This window comes from Polyodon spathula, chromosome 16 (genome assembly GCF_017654505.1).
Source record: "Polyodon spathula isolate WHYD16114869_AA chromosome 16, ASM1765450v1, whole genome shotgun sequence".
NCBI classification, from domain to species: domain Eukaryota; kingdom Metazoa; phylum Chordata; class Actinopteri; order Acipenseriformes; family Polyodontidae; genus Polyodon; species Polyodon spathula.
In genome coordinates, this window is record NC_054549.1 from 5,462,606 (window position 1) to 5,475,924 (window position 13,319).

At 39.7% G+C, this 13,319-nt stretch overlaps 1 protein-coding gene across 1 annotated transcript in view; it reads right to left on the reverse strand.

The window, feature by feature from the left end:
• Positions 1 to 2,882: 2,882 nt before the first annotated feature.
• Positions 2,883 to 13,319, reverse strand: part of LOC121328906 (agrin-like) — a 152,727-nt gene continuing 142,290 nt past the window's right edge. Inside the window, exons 30-40 of the mRNA XM_041274047.1 lie at positions 13,116 to 13,280; positions 12,903 to 13,014; positions 11,823 to 11,834; positions 10,298 to 10,414; positions 9,811 to 10,000; positions 9,358 to 9,445; positions 8,458 to 8,481; positions 7,242 to 7,274; positions 5,443 to 5,667; positions 4,379 to 4,482; positions 2,883 to 4,062 (exon numbers count right to left, since the gene is read on the reverse strand). Of these exons, the coding sequence (XP_041129981.1) occupies positions 3,905 to 4,062; positions 4,379 to 4,482; positions 5,443 to 5,667; positions 7,242 to 7,274; positions 8,458 to 8,481; positions 9,358 to 9,445; positions 9,811 to 10,000; positions 10,298 to 10,414; positions 11,823 to 11,834; positions 12,903 to 13,014; positions 13,116 to 13,280 (1,228 nt within the window). The 3' untranslated portion in view covers positions 2,883 to 3,904. The remainder of the gene's footprint in view (positions 4,063 to 4,378; positions 4,483 to 5,442; positions 5,668 to 7,241; positions 7,275 to 8,457; positions 8,482 to 9,357; positions 9,446 to 9,810; positions 10,001 to 10,297; positions 10,415 to 11,822; positions 11,835 to 12,902; positions 13,015 to 13,115; positions 13,281 to 13,319) is intronic.

Sequence of the window (13,319 nt, forward strand, 5' to 3'; positions counted from 1 at the left end):
ACCAGCTTAGGTCTGGAGGCAACTTCTATGAAACATCACAGAGTCCACAGACAGCATAGCAACAGCAGCTTAAAAAACAGGACCTAAAACAAGATTTGTAGTGGGGAGAGTTTGAATTCTGTCTTAAAGAGTAGCTCCATGCATTTTTGTTTCCTGACCTCTTTTACGTTGTTATGCTGTTCTTGAATTCAGGTACAACTGCCTTAAAGAGTGTAATTTGAATTTAAATGAAATACAACATTTGCTACATTAAAATCACTTTTGAACGTAACAAATCGTTAAGAGAACAGTACAAATCGAATACTGAGAAACACTGGCAGGGCTCAAGCAACACTTTGAATCCCAAATAGCTCCCAGCTTAAGAAGACACCCAGAGAAGAGATCTAACTTAACAAAAGCCAATCTTGCTAAGAGGTCACGAACAGAGCGTCTTTAATACATTACCCGCAGAATGCTGGGAACAGTGTGTCTGTAATACATAACGCATCGCCCAGGGAATGCTGGGAACAGAGTGGCTGTAATGCATAATAAATCGCCAGCTGAATGCCAAGTGAAAAGTTCAGGAGACCGTACAGATTACAAGACTATTGTCCATTTCCACAACAGAAATAATAATGATAAGAAAACAGTATAAATGAAAATGTATATTGGAGTTCTAAATATTATTTGCTGATTTGTACATTTGGAGTGGATTGCTTCTGTTCCTGGCTTGATCGACTATCCTCATGAAAGAAGAAACGAAATGGAGAAACTCATGGTATTTAATATTGCACGTTGTTCCTGTTGGACAATTTAAGAAAAGGTGCCCCACTCATTTCGTTAGATTTGGCTCACTGTGCAACTATTAACAGCAACATGTTCCTAATAGAGTGGACTGAAGCATGTCACACCTCTAAAGCTAGCAGGCAGTCACGGCTGTATGTCAGATACCTCCTTCGGTATGGTTCTGAATTCGGGTTAGGGCTTCGTGCACACACTTTGTTATTCACCTTCTGAAGGAAGCAAAAAATCACGTCCAAACCCCAGCTTTATATTTAACAACACCTTGGTGTTATTTTCTCTACAAGAAATGGATCACTGATTTTCTGCTTTACAATGCAAACCAATAGACTCTTTCCAACAGCTCTTGTTGTTCTCCAAATGCAGACAGATGAGAGGGACCTTATCTGGCTAAACAACAGGAAGTGCACTTTTTTTTTTTTACTGTGAGGATGATGGTAAAACATATTTAGCTGCGTGATTCATATATGCACATGCACTGTTTTTGTGGGGAAACAAAACCAGACACACCCAAAAGTAAGTTTTTCCACTTTAATTGATGGTGATTGGACATTAGACACAAGTAATAAAGTTAGTAACGGTTACATCATGCTGCTTATACACTGTGCACTGTCCTTCAGTGATGACACACAGTTTACAAAGGCCAAACTTAAAACCATATGAAGACACATAAATAAGGGATACAAACTGGAAAAATACTTTTAAAAAACCATTCTGGGCTTATTCATTATTTATTTTATTTTTACATTATAGGGATGAAACACTTGTTGTAATATACTGGCAAAAAGATAAGTGCACCAAACAATATGCACACAAATGTGTTCACTAAAAACATGGCGATTTCAGGTTTTAAGGCATTATCTGGACAAGATTCACGTAGACTTTTGTTTTTGCCAAGTCGTTGTTTCCTGAACACTACTGAATTCCCTTGGGCTTATGGTAGCCTGCCATTCAATTTAATGCACATCTACAGTAGTCTTAAAACACTCATTTAAATTAAATTATGGTTAAAAAAAAAACAGACCATATGTGCAAAACTGACAATGTATTTTTAAAATAAGATTTAGTTTACAGTCTGTCTATATATATATATATATATATATATATATATATATATATATATATATATATATATATACACACACACACACACACACACACAAACACACAATTACTGCGCTACAATAAGCCCCTATATACTGCAAGAAGGAAACAGTAAACTTTCAAAATGATGCTTAATAGATAGGTACATAAATGTTTTTTTAACCCCTCAACGGTGACTTAGGTACTGCATGTTTTTGTATATTCTAAAGGAGAGGTTATTCTTCGTTCCAGTGTATAATACTAACGCATCTAACAAGAAAACATTGCTAACTTATAGATCAGATCACAGGCCTGCGCAAAAGTATCAAGTCTAATGGGGTACAAAATAAAACCATGACAATGTCGTACTGTGCTGAACACGCAGTTTTTTATAGATGCAACCTGAACATATTACAGCAATTCCAAGACAGCAACAATGCACGCTTGCACTGGCAGTATCATTGAGAAATATACCCTTCCATCTTTAAAATGCATCCCATGCATTCTTTTTTGTAGAGCAATGGCTCACAGATGCAAGGTCCAAATGCAGTTTAGGTGTAACAAATCATAGATTTTAGCTCGTGCTGGAAAGGGGTATTTGAAAGCAATCTCGGCTCCCTCAGTGCTAATATATACAACACAGGGCACATTTAAGTAGAGTTGGTTGTGTGCATTGCTTTGTGAACCAGGAACATTCAGCAGTTGTCCCACAATAGCAATAGAAGAAACTCTAGTCACCCTTCAGTTTGTGTAAAGACTGTTCTGCTTGTGTTGTAGCACCACCCGGTGGAACACAGAAGTATTGGACTTTGGGTTGGCACAATTCTAAAAGGCAAGTTTTCTACACCATTAGAAAGAAAACACAAACAACAACTTAGCTTTCAGTTACAATGCAAGAGGAGGTTTTGATTTTGCTGATTTTTGATTTTGCTGCTTGGCTCAGTAGCATGCTTGACTTTTACACAAATAAACAAGTTTTAGTCCTTAAATTGAAACACTTCAATGCCATTTGTTTAAAAAAAAAAAAAGAAAAAAAAAAAGAATGTCTTTAACCCAAATAAACATGCAGGGCTAAGATTCCCCAGCAGACAAAACAGCACACAGTTGGCAAGATGAAATCGCAGAGCCATATTCCTGCATGTACTAAAATATACACAGTTGCAGGCTTCCACGTGATAGTCCAATGGAATTTTATATTGAGATATAGTTGAACGTTTAACTGCCCGGAATGCTTTCTTTTTAACACAATATTATTACATATGTCGACCAAGAATTAAAAAATAAAATGCATTTGAGAGCTAATACTTGGATAATCCATCAAAAACGGATACTGCATTAAGACCTGTAAAAGATAGACAGACAATGACTTGTGTATATTGCTAAAATCCCCTAGTTTAAGTTTCATTTTTAAGTTGCAAAGGGTCCACTTTTACTTTGCACCAACATACCTTCGCCATGTGAGACGTTATGAATTGATGTACATTTAATGACTCTCAGATACGCATTCTTATAATAACACAGCCAACATCATTTAGTTTATTTACCGTACATAAAGCAGTAAGCTAAAAGTCACAGACACGTTTAATACTTAAATTATTATTAAAACAAATTAAAATTTAAAAAGCCACAGTAACATTAACAGCCCGGACTTGTTATCACAGTCATGTATTGATCCTCAGGCCCCTTAGCGTTTTGGTGTTAGTTCTGTTCTGTTATTACCTCTACTTGTTTGCTTCCAGTCACAGTTAAACAGGGTAACTTAGCTAGGCTAATACTCAACTAGGATACCGAACCACGGAGCCACAAGAAGCCAACAGAAGCACCAATGTCGTCGTGAACGTTCAAGTACGTTTAATGTTTGTGCAATGCAATTTTTGTACAACCTATGATGCTTGTTCGGTTGGATTGTGTACAATCGAGGAGCTTGACATTCTGCAACAGAACAGAAAAAAAAAAAAAAGTTTTTCCAATATAAAAGCAATAAAAGTATACAAAAATAGAAAATAATTACAGCAATAGACATGGTGGGCGGCGGCATTCATTATTTGGCCGAACAGTGTAATATTTTGGGGTTGTTTAGAGCGTCCTCCACAAGGTGCAGCTCCTGGCTGTCCACGATCACCTCCTTCATGCATCCCATGAAGCCTGTGCTGTAGGCTTTGTGAAGCTTGTGAGCCACAGAGAGCTTTTCCAGTCCACCTGCGGGAGACAGGATAGGATGACATCATCTCTCTGGGGTTCAGAGAGCCTGCGGGGGTGAAGCGGCTGCCCCCCCTCGATCTACTGTTACACAGTTCCTCAGAATGTGGCTCATTTGGAGTGACACAGTGATTCATGCGTTTCTCAGGGGCATGCAATCTTTTCTAGCCTTTGGATCATTTTATCAGCACACTCTCAGGCACAAAGCATGCCCAGCATCCCAGGTATCCATGCTGTGCACAACTCTCCCTGTCAAAGACGTTCATACTGCAACCTCCCAGATTCTAAAAGGAGAAGAATAAAATAGGAAATTTACCAAGCCAGAGCGCTCCGTCAGTATCAAGCTGCGTTGCTGCCAGAGGAGATGATCCGGTGACAGGAGCTTCATTGCCGACCTGTAGCGTGCCATCCCTTTGTTCCCTGTTGAAGGACACACAGACTAGTTAGAATACTTTCATTTGTATCAGTTTCCCCAGTTAACCCAAGAAACAACCTAATAAACTAGTGAATACACTTCATATCCTGCACCCCCCCCCAAATTTAGAATGTCAAATGATGCTCCCTCACCTGAATAATCCCTGCTACAGCTCAAGAGAACTGAAGGTCAGTGGGCGTCCTCCGATCCCACAACCAAGCCAATTGCCTCCAAAGTGGATGCATGAGAGCTACCGGCCGCTGGAGGACAAAGTCCAGCCCTGCAGAAGTCACCGGGTGCTTGGGCAGTGGGATCTGCCACAGCACAGTCCCTTGCCTGTTTTATCTCCCTAACCCGCTGGATTTTAGATCACCAGAAGTGAATCTGATGATGTTGCATGGCTTTATTTTACATGGTTTCAAAATAAATATATTGCTTTTCTGAGCTCACTGCAGACACTTTTACATTTTTTTTTTATTGTGCTTTATATTTAAAAACTCCTCTGAAATCACTTTGGAATACCAGCATGTGACCTCCCAGCCTAGCACACTTGTCAGAGCTGCAGAAGACACCTCTCCACCCTGCCTCAAGGGCAACGGCGACAGTCTAACAAGGCTATGCTGCGCCTTTCTTCAAATAAAATAAATAAAATCATTTTTGAAATCCAGTATTTGGATTGGGCAAACGGAGGTGAATAACCATTGTGTGCTTTTTTTTCCCCTCACAAATTAAAACCCTGGACAGTACAACTTAAACCTCCCCTAACCCTTTTAATAAGACATTACTAAAGGCTTCAGCCTGCATCCTGGATTATATTTAGCAGTAGAAGACACCTCGACAGCTTTTTGTGGCGCTCTGCTGTCACACAACAACGAACTACTCTTGTCTTATCTGGGCTGCCTGTTGTTGTCTCTGTGCTTTTTTTAAAAAAAGGTGAAAAGGCTGGAGAATATAAGCAATTTTACCTGCTGGCTTTAATTTTGATCCATTTGTTTGTGTTGACAGGGACGGTTGATCTGAGGACCACTGGCTTGGACCCAAGATCATAGGCCATCTGCACATGCCCATCCACAATGGCTAAGGCTATGTAGTCGGACCTTTCCACTCCTTTGCCACTCCAGAGAATCAGACCCTGCGTGGCCTCTGTCTTGATACTGAGCTCAAAGCTGTTCACCTGAAGGGCCTTCTCACTAAACAAGGAGAAAAGACTGTTGTTAAACTCAAGATCTACAGCCTAATCCCTTCAGCCCTTCCGTCCATGCATGGTGGTACACAAGGGATAACGACAATGCTCAAAACCAGTAGGTTGCCCCATTTACAATACACAGCAGGCAAAATAATATTATCAAATGTCTCCACTTTAAGGTGTTTCTGTGTACCTTAGAGCCTAATGAGATTTTTTTTTTTAACTGGCTTTAGACACCACCTGGTGGTCAAGTAATGTAACTGTTTATGGGCTTGTCAAATAATTTTTAAAAGTAACTTTATGTTGCAATTTGGCCTCTGCTGCTAACTGGTGCAGTATTGCACTATTGCTCAAGTATTAATTTGAGGATTTGAATGGAGTTGTCTGCATTCAATCGCCTGCTATCAATCAAAATGGGCAGATTTACAACCTACAGGCTGAAATATTTCTGTATGAATCAGTGCACGCAGTTATTACATTTCTTTACTTACCAGTACGTTTTGACTGAAAAATGAACATGCCTGCGATACAAGCCAGTTAATGTTTTCTGTTTGATCTAAATCCCGCTGCTCTGAAGCTGCAGAGGAATGTCAACAGTAGCTCTCAGATTTTAATTTGAAAGCAGGAGAAAAAAAAATCTGTTTTAACAAGCCTGTACAGGAACATCTTTACAGGAGCCCGCAGAACAGCCTTTCAGAATATGAGCAGACACATGAATACTGAAGGTTTGAGTTGATGTTACCCCTCCCCCCCCCATCTCTAAAGTGTAAATGGTTTCACCAGTCTCCAGGCAACAGAAAACCAAAGAGACGAACAGTACCTACGTTACATTTAATTTGACGATGACTGCCACGCTACATATCACGGCAACTTTGAGTAGCTAACAGCTGCTAATTATTTATAACTTTATGATGGTAGGTTCACTCTTATAAACGTGGTACTGTGCTAACCAATGTTTTAAATGTAGTATTAATAAGATATAAATATTGGTTAACAATCTATGGGATGCAATATGTCTCCCCACAGCTTGCATTAAGGCAAGACGGTTAAATTCAGTCTAGCCAAGCGGTACAGGATGAGAGGGGATTGCTTACTTCAGAACGCTGCGATGCTCACAGAAATATGAAGGGCTGTTTGGTTAAAACTTCACCCACACAGCTACAGTACATTAAAACACAGACACGAGACACAGAGACAGGATGGACACGGCACGGGGAGATGAAAGCACAGCAACAGCACAGCACACATGAAGCTTCTGCCAACTCGCACCAATGTTTGGAGAGGATTGTACAATATTTGGCCAAACAAAAATCCCTTACTCTTCTTACTGGAGTGATCACAGTGTTGAATTAGAGATTTAAAACACCCTACTGCTGATGTTTAATGTGTCAGATAATATTGACAATAGTATATGAAGACTGCACAGACCACAGATTTCTAAATGGTAATAAGATTGCTCCTCTCTCTCTCTCTCTCTCTCTCTCTCTCTCTCTCTCTCTCTCTCTCTCTCTCACAACATGTGGCTCAAGTGGACTGTCCACAATGAAAACGCCACTGAAAGACATGGCGAGGACTTACCTTTGGTCCAAAAGATCGTCCAGAGATTCAGGACTTAGAAGCAGAAAGAAAATGGAGGCATGCAATAAGCGGCAGAGGAACAACCCGGTGCATTCATTATGGATTATATAATGGGATTCCAGCTTTCTTAGGTGACATGAATATCAACCCCTGAACCTACACAAGCATCCCTGGGAAGGGAAGGGAAGGGACACTAATGTTAACAGCCCTGCTAGCAAGCACGTTTCAGTACGTTTATAAAGCCTTGTTCTGTTTGAGGTTTAGCTTTAATAGCGAAAAACAAATCCTTGATTAACCTTGCCATGTTTAGACTCAAGCAATTAAACGAACTGAAAATAAACACACACACACACACCAAAAAAAATATTATACTAGACTAAGTATCTTTTTCAGTTAATTCAGCACCTAAAAAAAAAAATACAGTCAATAAACTATAATTTCACTGTTCGGGAATATCAGTGCAAATTTTATGTTATTTCTGAATCAAGCAATATACAAATTTTATAATATGACAGGGCAGTATAGTTGACAAAGGAGAATGGATTAAAAAAAAAAAAAAAAAAAAAAATATTTTAATTGTTGCAAAGGGGTACGGTTAACTATTTTCTAATCTAGGAGTGAGTCTTCCATGCAGAACGGTTAATCTGATGTATTGCATTACATGCAATCATGCAAGCGTATTAGTCATTCCTTAAGAAACGCCTAAATCAGATTCCGCAACACATACCGTAATGCAATACAACAGCATTGCTAAAAAAAAAAAAAATAGCTACTTAATGCACTTTTGGGAGACCGCATGTATTGTAATGTATAACAAATAAAGAAAATCTTAGAACACGGTATTTGAAGGTTGACTTAAAATAGGCTGTGCCACTTATTACTCGTGTTATAATTACTACCCTACTGTGAAAAGGATTTCCATTTCCATTTTCTACATGACATCCATAGCACAGATACTGTGCATATTGATTCCTTTGTGTTGCCGTACTTCAACACACAACATCGTTTATGTGGCTACTTCACTATTGAAGCTATGGATCCTTGTCTTGTATTAAATAATGAAATGGACACGGGCAAGGGGTAGTAACCTATTGACACATCTGAAGGAACAAAATAAGGTCTCTCTTGTTCTAGGTCTTGAAGTCAAAACAGCAGCAATGAGGGAGTTCTTAAAACTAAAAACAACACACCCACAATGCTCCAGGGCACTACTTACTCTGGGATCTCATTGGTCACTTGGCTTTGAAGAAAAGAAGACAACAAGGACACTTGTAAGACAAAAGACAAGGGACAGAGACAGATGCAGACACCAGCTAAAGCAAAGAAGTCAAGCTAGGACAAGAGAAAACAAGAGACACAGTAGACAAAAAAACACAGCCTGAGGGAGATTGCACAGAACAAAAGTTTCAATACATCACAAGCAGAGTTGCCACTGATGTGCTGTCAGAAGAATAACCTGTAACACTGGCCAAGAAAATACATCTTGATATTCGATTAGGAAAAAAAAAAACAAACAAGCATTGGAACACAAGCCTCCAGGATGCTGAATTCTAATTGGCTGACAGGTGGAGCACCACATACGCTAACCTACATTCTGCAGCTGGAATGTTAACATTAATACAAAGCTGTAGCAGGTATGTAGGTTTTGGCCTTTAAAAAAAGGGCGTTTTTGCTTCAAGCCAAAACCACCCACAGCAGTAGGCTTTAAACCCCTGAAAGACCTACAATAACGGGCTTCCTGGCTAGCACTCCTGGTTTTAATTATTTATACACAAGCTTAAGCTATAAAGCAACTGGGAGGCAGTTTAATCATTTGCTTGTAACAAAAGGGGTGCAATTTTGTTTTTCAGCTGAAGCAAGGAGCCTACAGAGGTCTTGTCTGTGGGATGTTATGGAGTATGTGTTTCCTTCAGTGATTGTGTCTTAATGGGTCAAATCCATGCACGGAGAGTACAACTAATCAATAAACACAGAATGAATGTACCCTTTCACTGCACCCCTTATCATTGTGTACAGTAGCTGTTCACGTGCAGTTTGTCTGAACGGTTCTTATGAGTATTTATCTTTTTTTTTTTTTTTTAAGTGTCTTTCATGGGGTTCAGCCAAGCCAGCTTACCTCTTTGTCACCGCGTTGTGATATTCTATGAAAGTCTGGCCATCGAATGCGATCGCTTCAGTCTCTCCTGCTGACTTCTCCACGATTGCTAGGAAAGAGAGGTGAGAAACGACTTTAACGTGTTTCAGAGATGACATACAATTGCAACAGCATGCTGTAACAAAAGCTGGGCCAGTGGCAATTACACGCTTGCTATCCAATTGTACGTGTCATTGCACACAAGCTATTAAGGGGCCAAGGTTTTGTATCAGCTATTTCTGGTACACATCAGTTACAGCAGTTTCAAAGGAACCGGTACTAGTATTAGTAATAGGCAATTCTACAGGGGATTGAGTTTCTTTATTAATGTATCAACTGGTATCATTTCAGACTGCATGCCACTGGACTCAGCCTTTCAGATAGCTGCCAGTTACTGGGGAAGGTTGAAGCGTTTTTGGGGGGCCGGGTCCTTACCGTTCTCACAGCGCGTGCCGGAGAAGCCATGCTGGCACACACACTCATAGGAGTCCAGTTTGGGATGGCAGACCCCTCCGTTGTGACACACACTGGGGCTCTTAGAGCAGGGGTGAGCATGGTACACTGAGACATCCACGGCTTTCAGGACATAATCCTTCTTCAGAACTGTAATGCCTATCAGTGAAATCTAGGGATACAGAGAGAAACAGTTACCTCCCTTTATAATCCAATCCTGGGCCTTTGCTTTTACAGTGCTACAGGCTTGAATCCAAAATTGAACTCACAATACCCAATGCAAATGGCACTGATTAAATATTAATAATAATAATAATAATAATAATAATAATAATAATAATAATAATAATAATAATAATAATAATAAACACATGGTTATCAATTCATTCTATATTTCTCTTCAATTCTATAATCTAGAATATGAGGTAACTTTAACATTTTTTACACATGTTCAATACTTTCCACACACCTTTTGAATGGCTCCAGTGAATCCACTGTTAACAGAAGCAGCCCGGGCCAGTGTACTGAAATCAGGAGCTCCACCCACAAACAGGGACTGCTTCAGGTTGAGAGCGGTATGCTGGTCCTGGAACAGCGACACAGCATGAGAGGAACATCAAGGCAGAACAGCCACTGACCCCTATCACCTCACTAAGCCCTTACTGCCCTCTAGTGGCTCAAACTGGTTACTGCCAGAGATCTTTGTCATAACATTAAAGGCTGAGGCTGGGTCTGGGTGACTCCCATTGCACAGCAGTAGTGGGGTGAGTGTAATTAGATACATTTGGTCATCTATAAAGTGTTTTTAATGCAAAAAAACAATTAACACAGGAGTAATGAGTGGTTTGCCAATTGGCTTAACTATCTTGTACATTTTTAAAACTAAAGCTGTGTTCTCCAACCTGCATTCCAATCCTGTAAGAATACCCACAACAATCCTGCAGCTGGCAAAAACACAATGCTGGGGCAGTAGCAGACTATGCCAAAATAGTTAAAGAGTTACGAAATGGATCTCCATCTTGTGCCTGATAATGTATTGCTGGCCAGAACTGTAAATTGGCAAAGAAAGTGCTGTTCACTTCATTAGCAGAACATCTGGTGTTTTATGTAACCAACTAAAGTGAGTTAGTCCAGCCCCAGCATTCAGCTGTCTCCTGTATTGTATGAAGGATGAAGATCACAGCCCCCCCCGCCTCCCCCCCCACACACACAGCATCAACATGATCACACTACTATTCAACACAGGCTAACAATGCGATGCTTCTTAATGGAGTGTTACCAATGGTCGTCACTATGAATGAGCAGAACCGTGCAAAACAATTCAATAAAATACAAATGAAAATGACTGATGCTTTGGCTTTGTACTTGTTTTTCAAGTGTAACTCTCAGTACTTTACAGAAGCACAACCTTAGGATAACTAATGTATTTTTTGTTCTTATACTGGAACATGAAATCGAATTAAAAATGGGCAAAGCTATACATTTAAATATTGTATCATTTGAAATATAGGCAAACATGCTTGTTTGTTTGATCTGTCCTGAGCTTGAACTTCTATTCGTGAGAATACGGTAATAATGCTATTAGATTTGTTTACTGCTCTGCTGTTTTAAGTAGAGCTATCTTTCCTATACTATTAGAGTAGTTTGCTGTTTTAAGTAGTGCTATCTTTCCTATACTACTAGAGCAGTTTGCTGTTTTGAGTACTGTTAGCTTTCCTGTACTACTAGAGTGGTCTTCTGTTTTGATAGATCTGTACAGAGTTCAGCTGGGAAAGAGTTAAACGACGCTTGCGTTAAAGTTTTCACTCCACTGGGACTGAGGTGCAAGCCAAACGGGGTTACAACTTCTACTGTATGAAAATGTACCAAAAAAATTAAAAAAAACATGTAATCTGTTGTGGGTGAAAATACAATCGGACTGGGATGAGAAAACACAATGGCCTGGAGAAATGAAATGGTTGTTAAAGCCGAGGCGACAGGACACTTATCTTTACCTTGCGAGATTTCTTAAATCCAGGGGAGCACAGAATAGAGGAAAAGGACAGAAAAAAAGAACAGGAGAGAACGGCACATCAGTAAGAAGTAGGGTACAGTGTGAAGGATACAACACCATGCAGGACACACAGAGCATTCAAAATAACAGCTACTGCAATTGCCTTCACTCTTAGCTGTGTAGCGAAGCCTTGTTGCAAACATGTGCAAGGAAGCCAACAGGGGGAACAGTGGTTGATCAAGAAAGAATTATGCAAACCTAGAGACAATATCTTTCCCTGGAGAATATACAAGCACTATACTTTGAATGAACAAGTAATATCGATCAATCAGGGACCAGTTATTGCTTGTTCGCATTAGTCTGTGGAGTGCTTATATTATAAATGGTATATTATATGATATTCTTGGAGCATAGTGATATGCAAGTATATTATATATTGTACATTACCTACAGTGCACTTTTAAAACAAGAGACATACAATTTGGAATGATGTCATTTTCAAAAATATGATACAAATTTTACTTCAGTGAACTGTACTCAAAAGAGCTTAGTGTTTTAAGTACCAGACTCTCGCTTGCTTCCGCAATTTACAGTACTATTCAAAGTGATTAACGGCCTTTTAAATATTACTCAGTTGTTGTTTTAAACTGTAACTATGGCAAGCAAATAAACAGTTTAACTGCTCCCAGTTATGAATGCTTTTTCCAACCAATTTGTTTTACCTGTTGCTGAAGCTGACATTTTGTTCCTTGAATACTTAACTGGATTAACAGTGCACACAAAGAGCACAGGGAGGCAAAATGGAAGAAATCTTACATGCAGAACTTTAGAAAATACCACCCACATCAAATAAATATTTGCAAACACAATACCGCACACTCAGTGGGCGACAGTTTATAGAAAGGATCTTCCTAAAGCATGCCCAGATGTTTAATGTTATAATATAGAAAATGCATTTAACATGGGAGTTCCTTCTTTTTAATAAACAAGTGAACCCAATATATCCCATTTCACTGATCCAGAAGCAATTGGTGGGCCGATCTAGTCCTCTTTTCAAAAAGAAAATCAGAAAATTCCTTACCGGTGACTCTCCTCTCTCCGCTTCCCCATTATTCACAGTTATCACTCCTTTACGACCGTTTCGTTCCAAAGTTACCACATTCCAGACATCCAGTTGAATCTTGTTCTTAGTCCTGTGTGTGTGCGCCAGTAGAAATAACAATAAAACATTGGCTTGTGGACCAGGGGGATGAACGGCTGATCAAAGAGGTTGAGAGGCAATCCGAAACGTTACCTGATCACTGCAGGACCTTTCCCGAGGTCATATCTGAACTCCAGCAGACCGCCGTTCAGTGCCAGCGAGATGAAATCTCCTTTGCCGTCTGTCTTCTGTCCATTGTAGAAGATGAGGCCTGTGAGATCCTTTGCCAGGAACACCACAGTGATGCTAAGCTTTTGCCTAGAATACCACAACAGAGCAGAACTTTACAACTGCAGC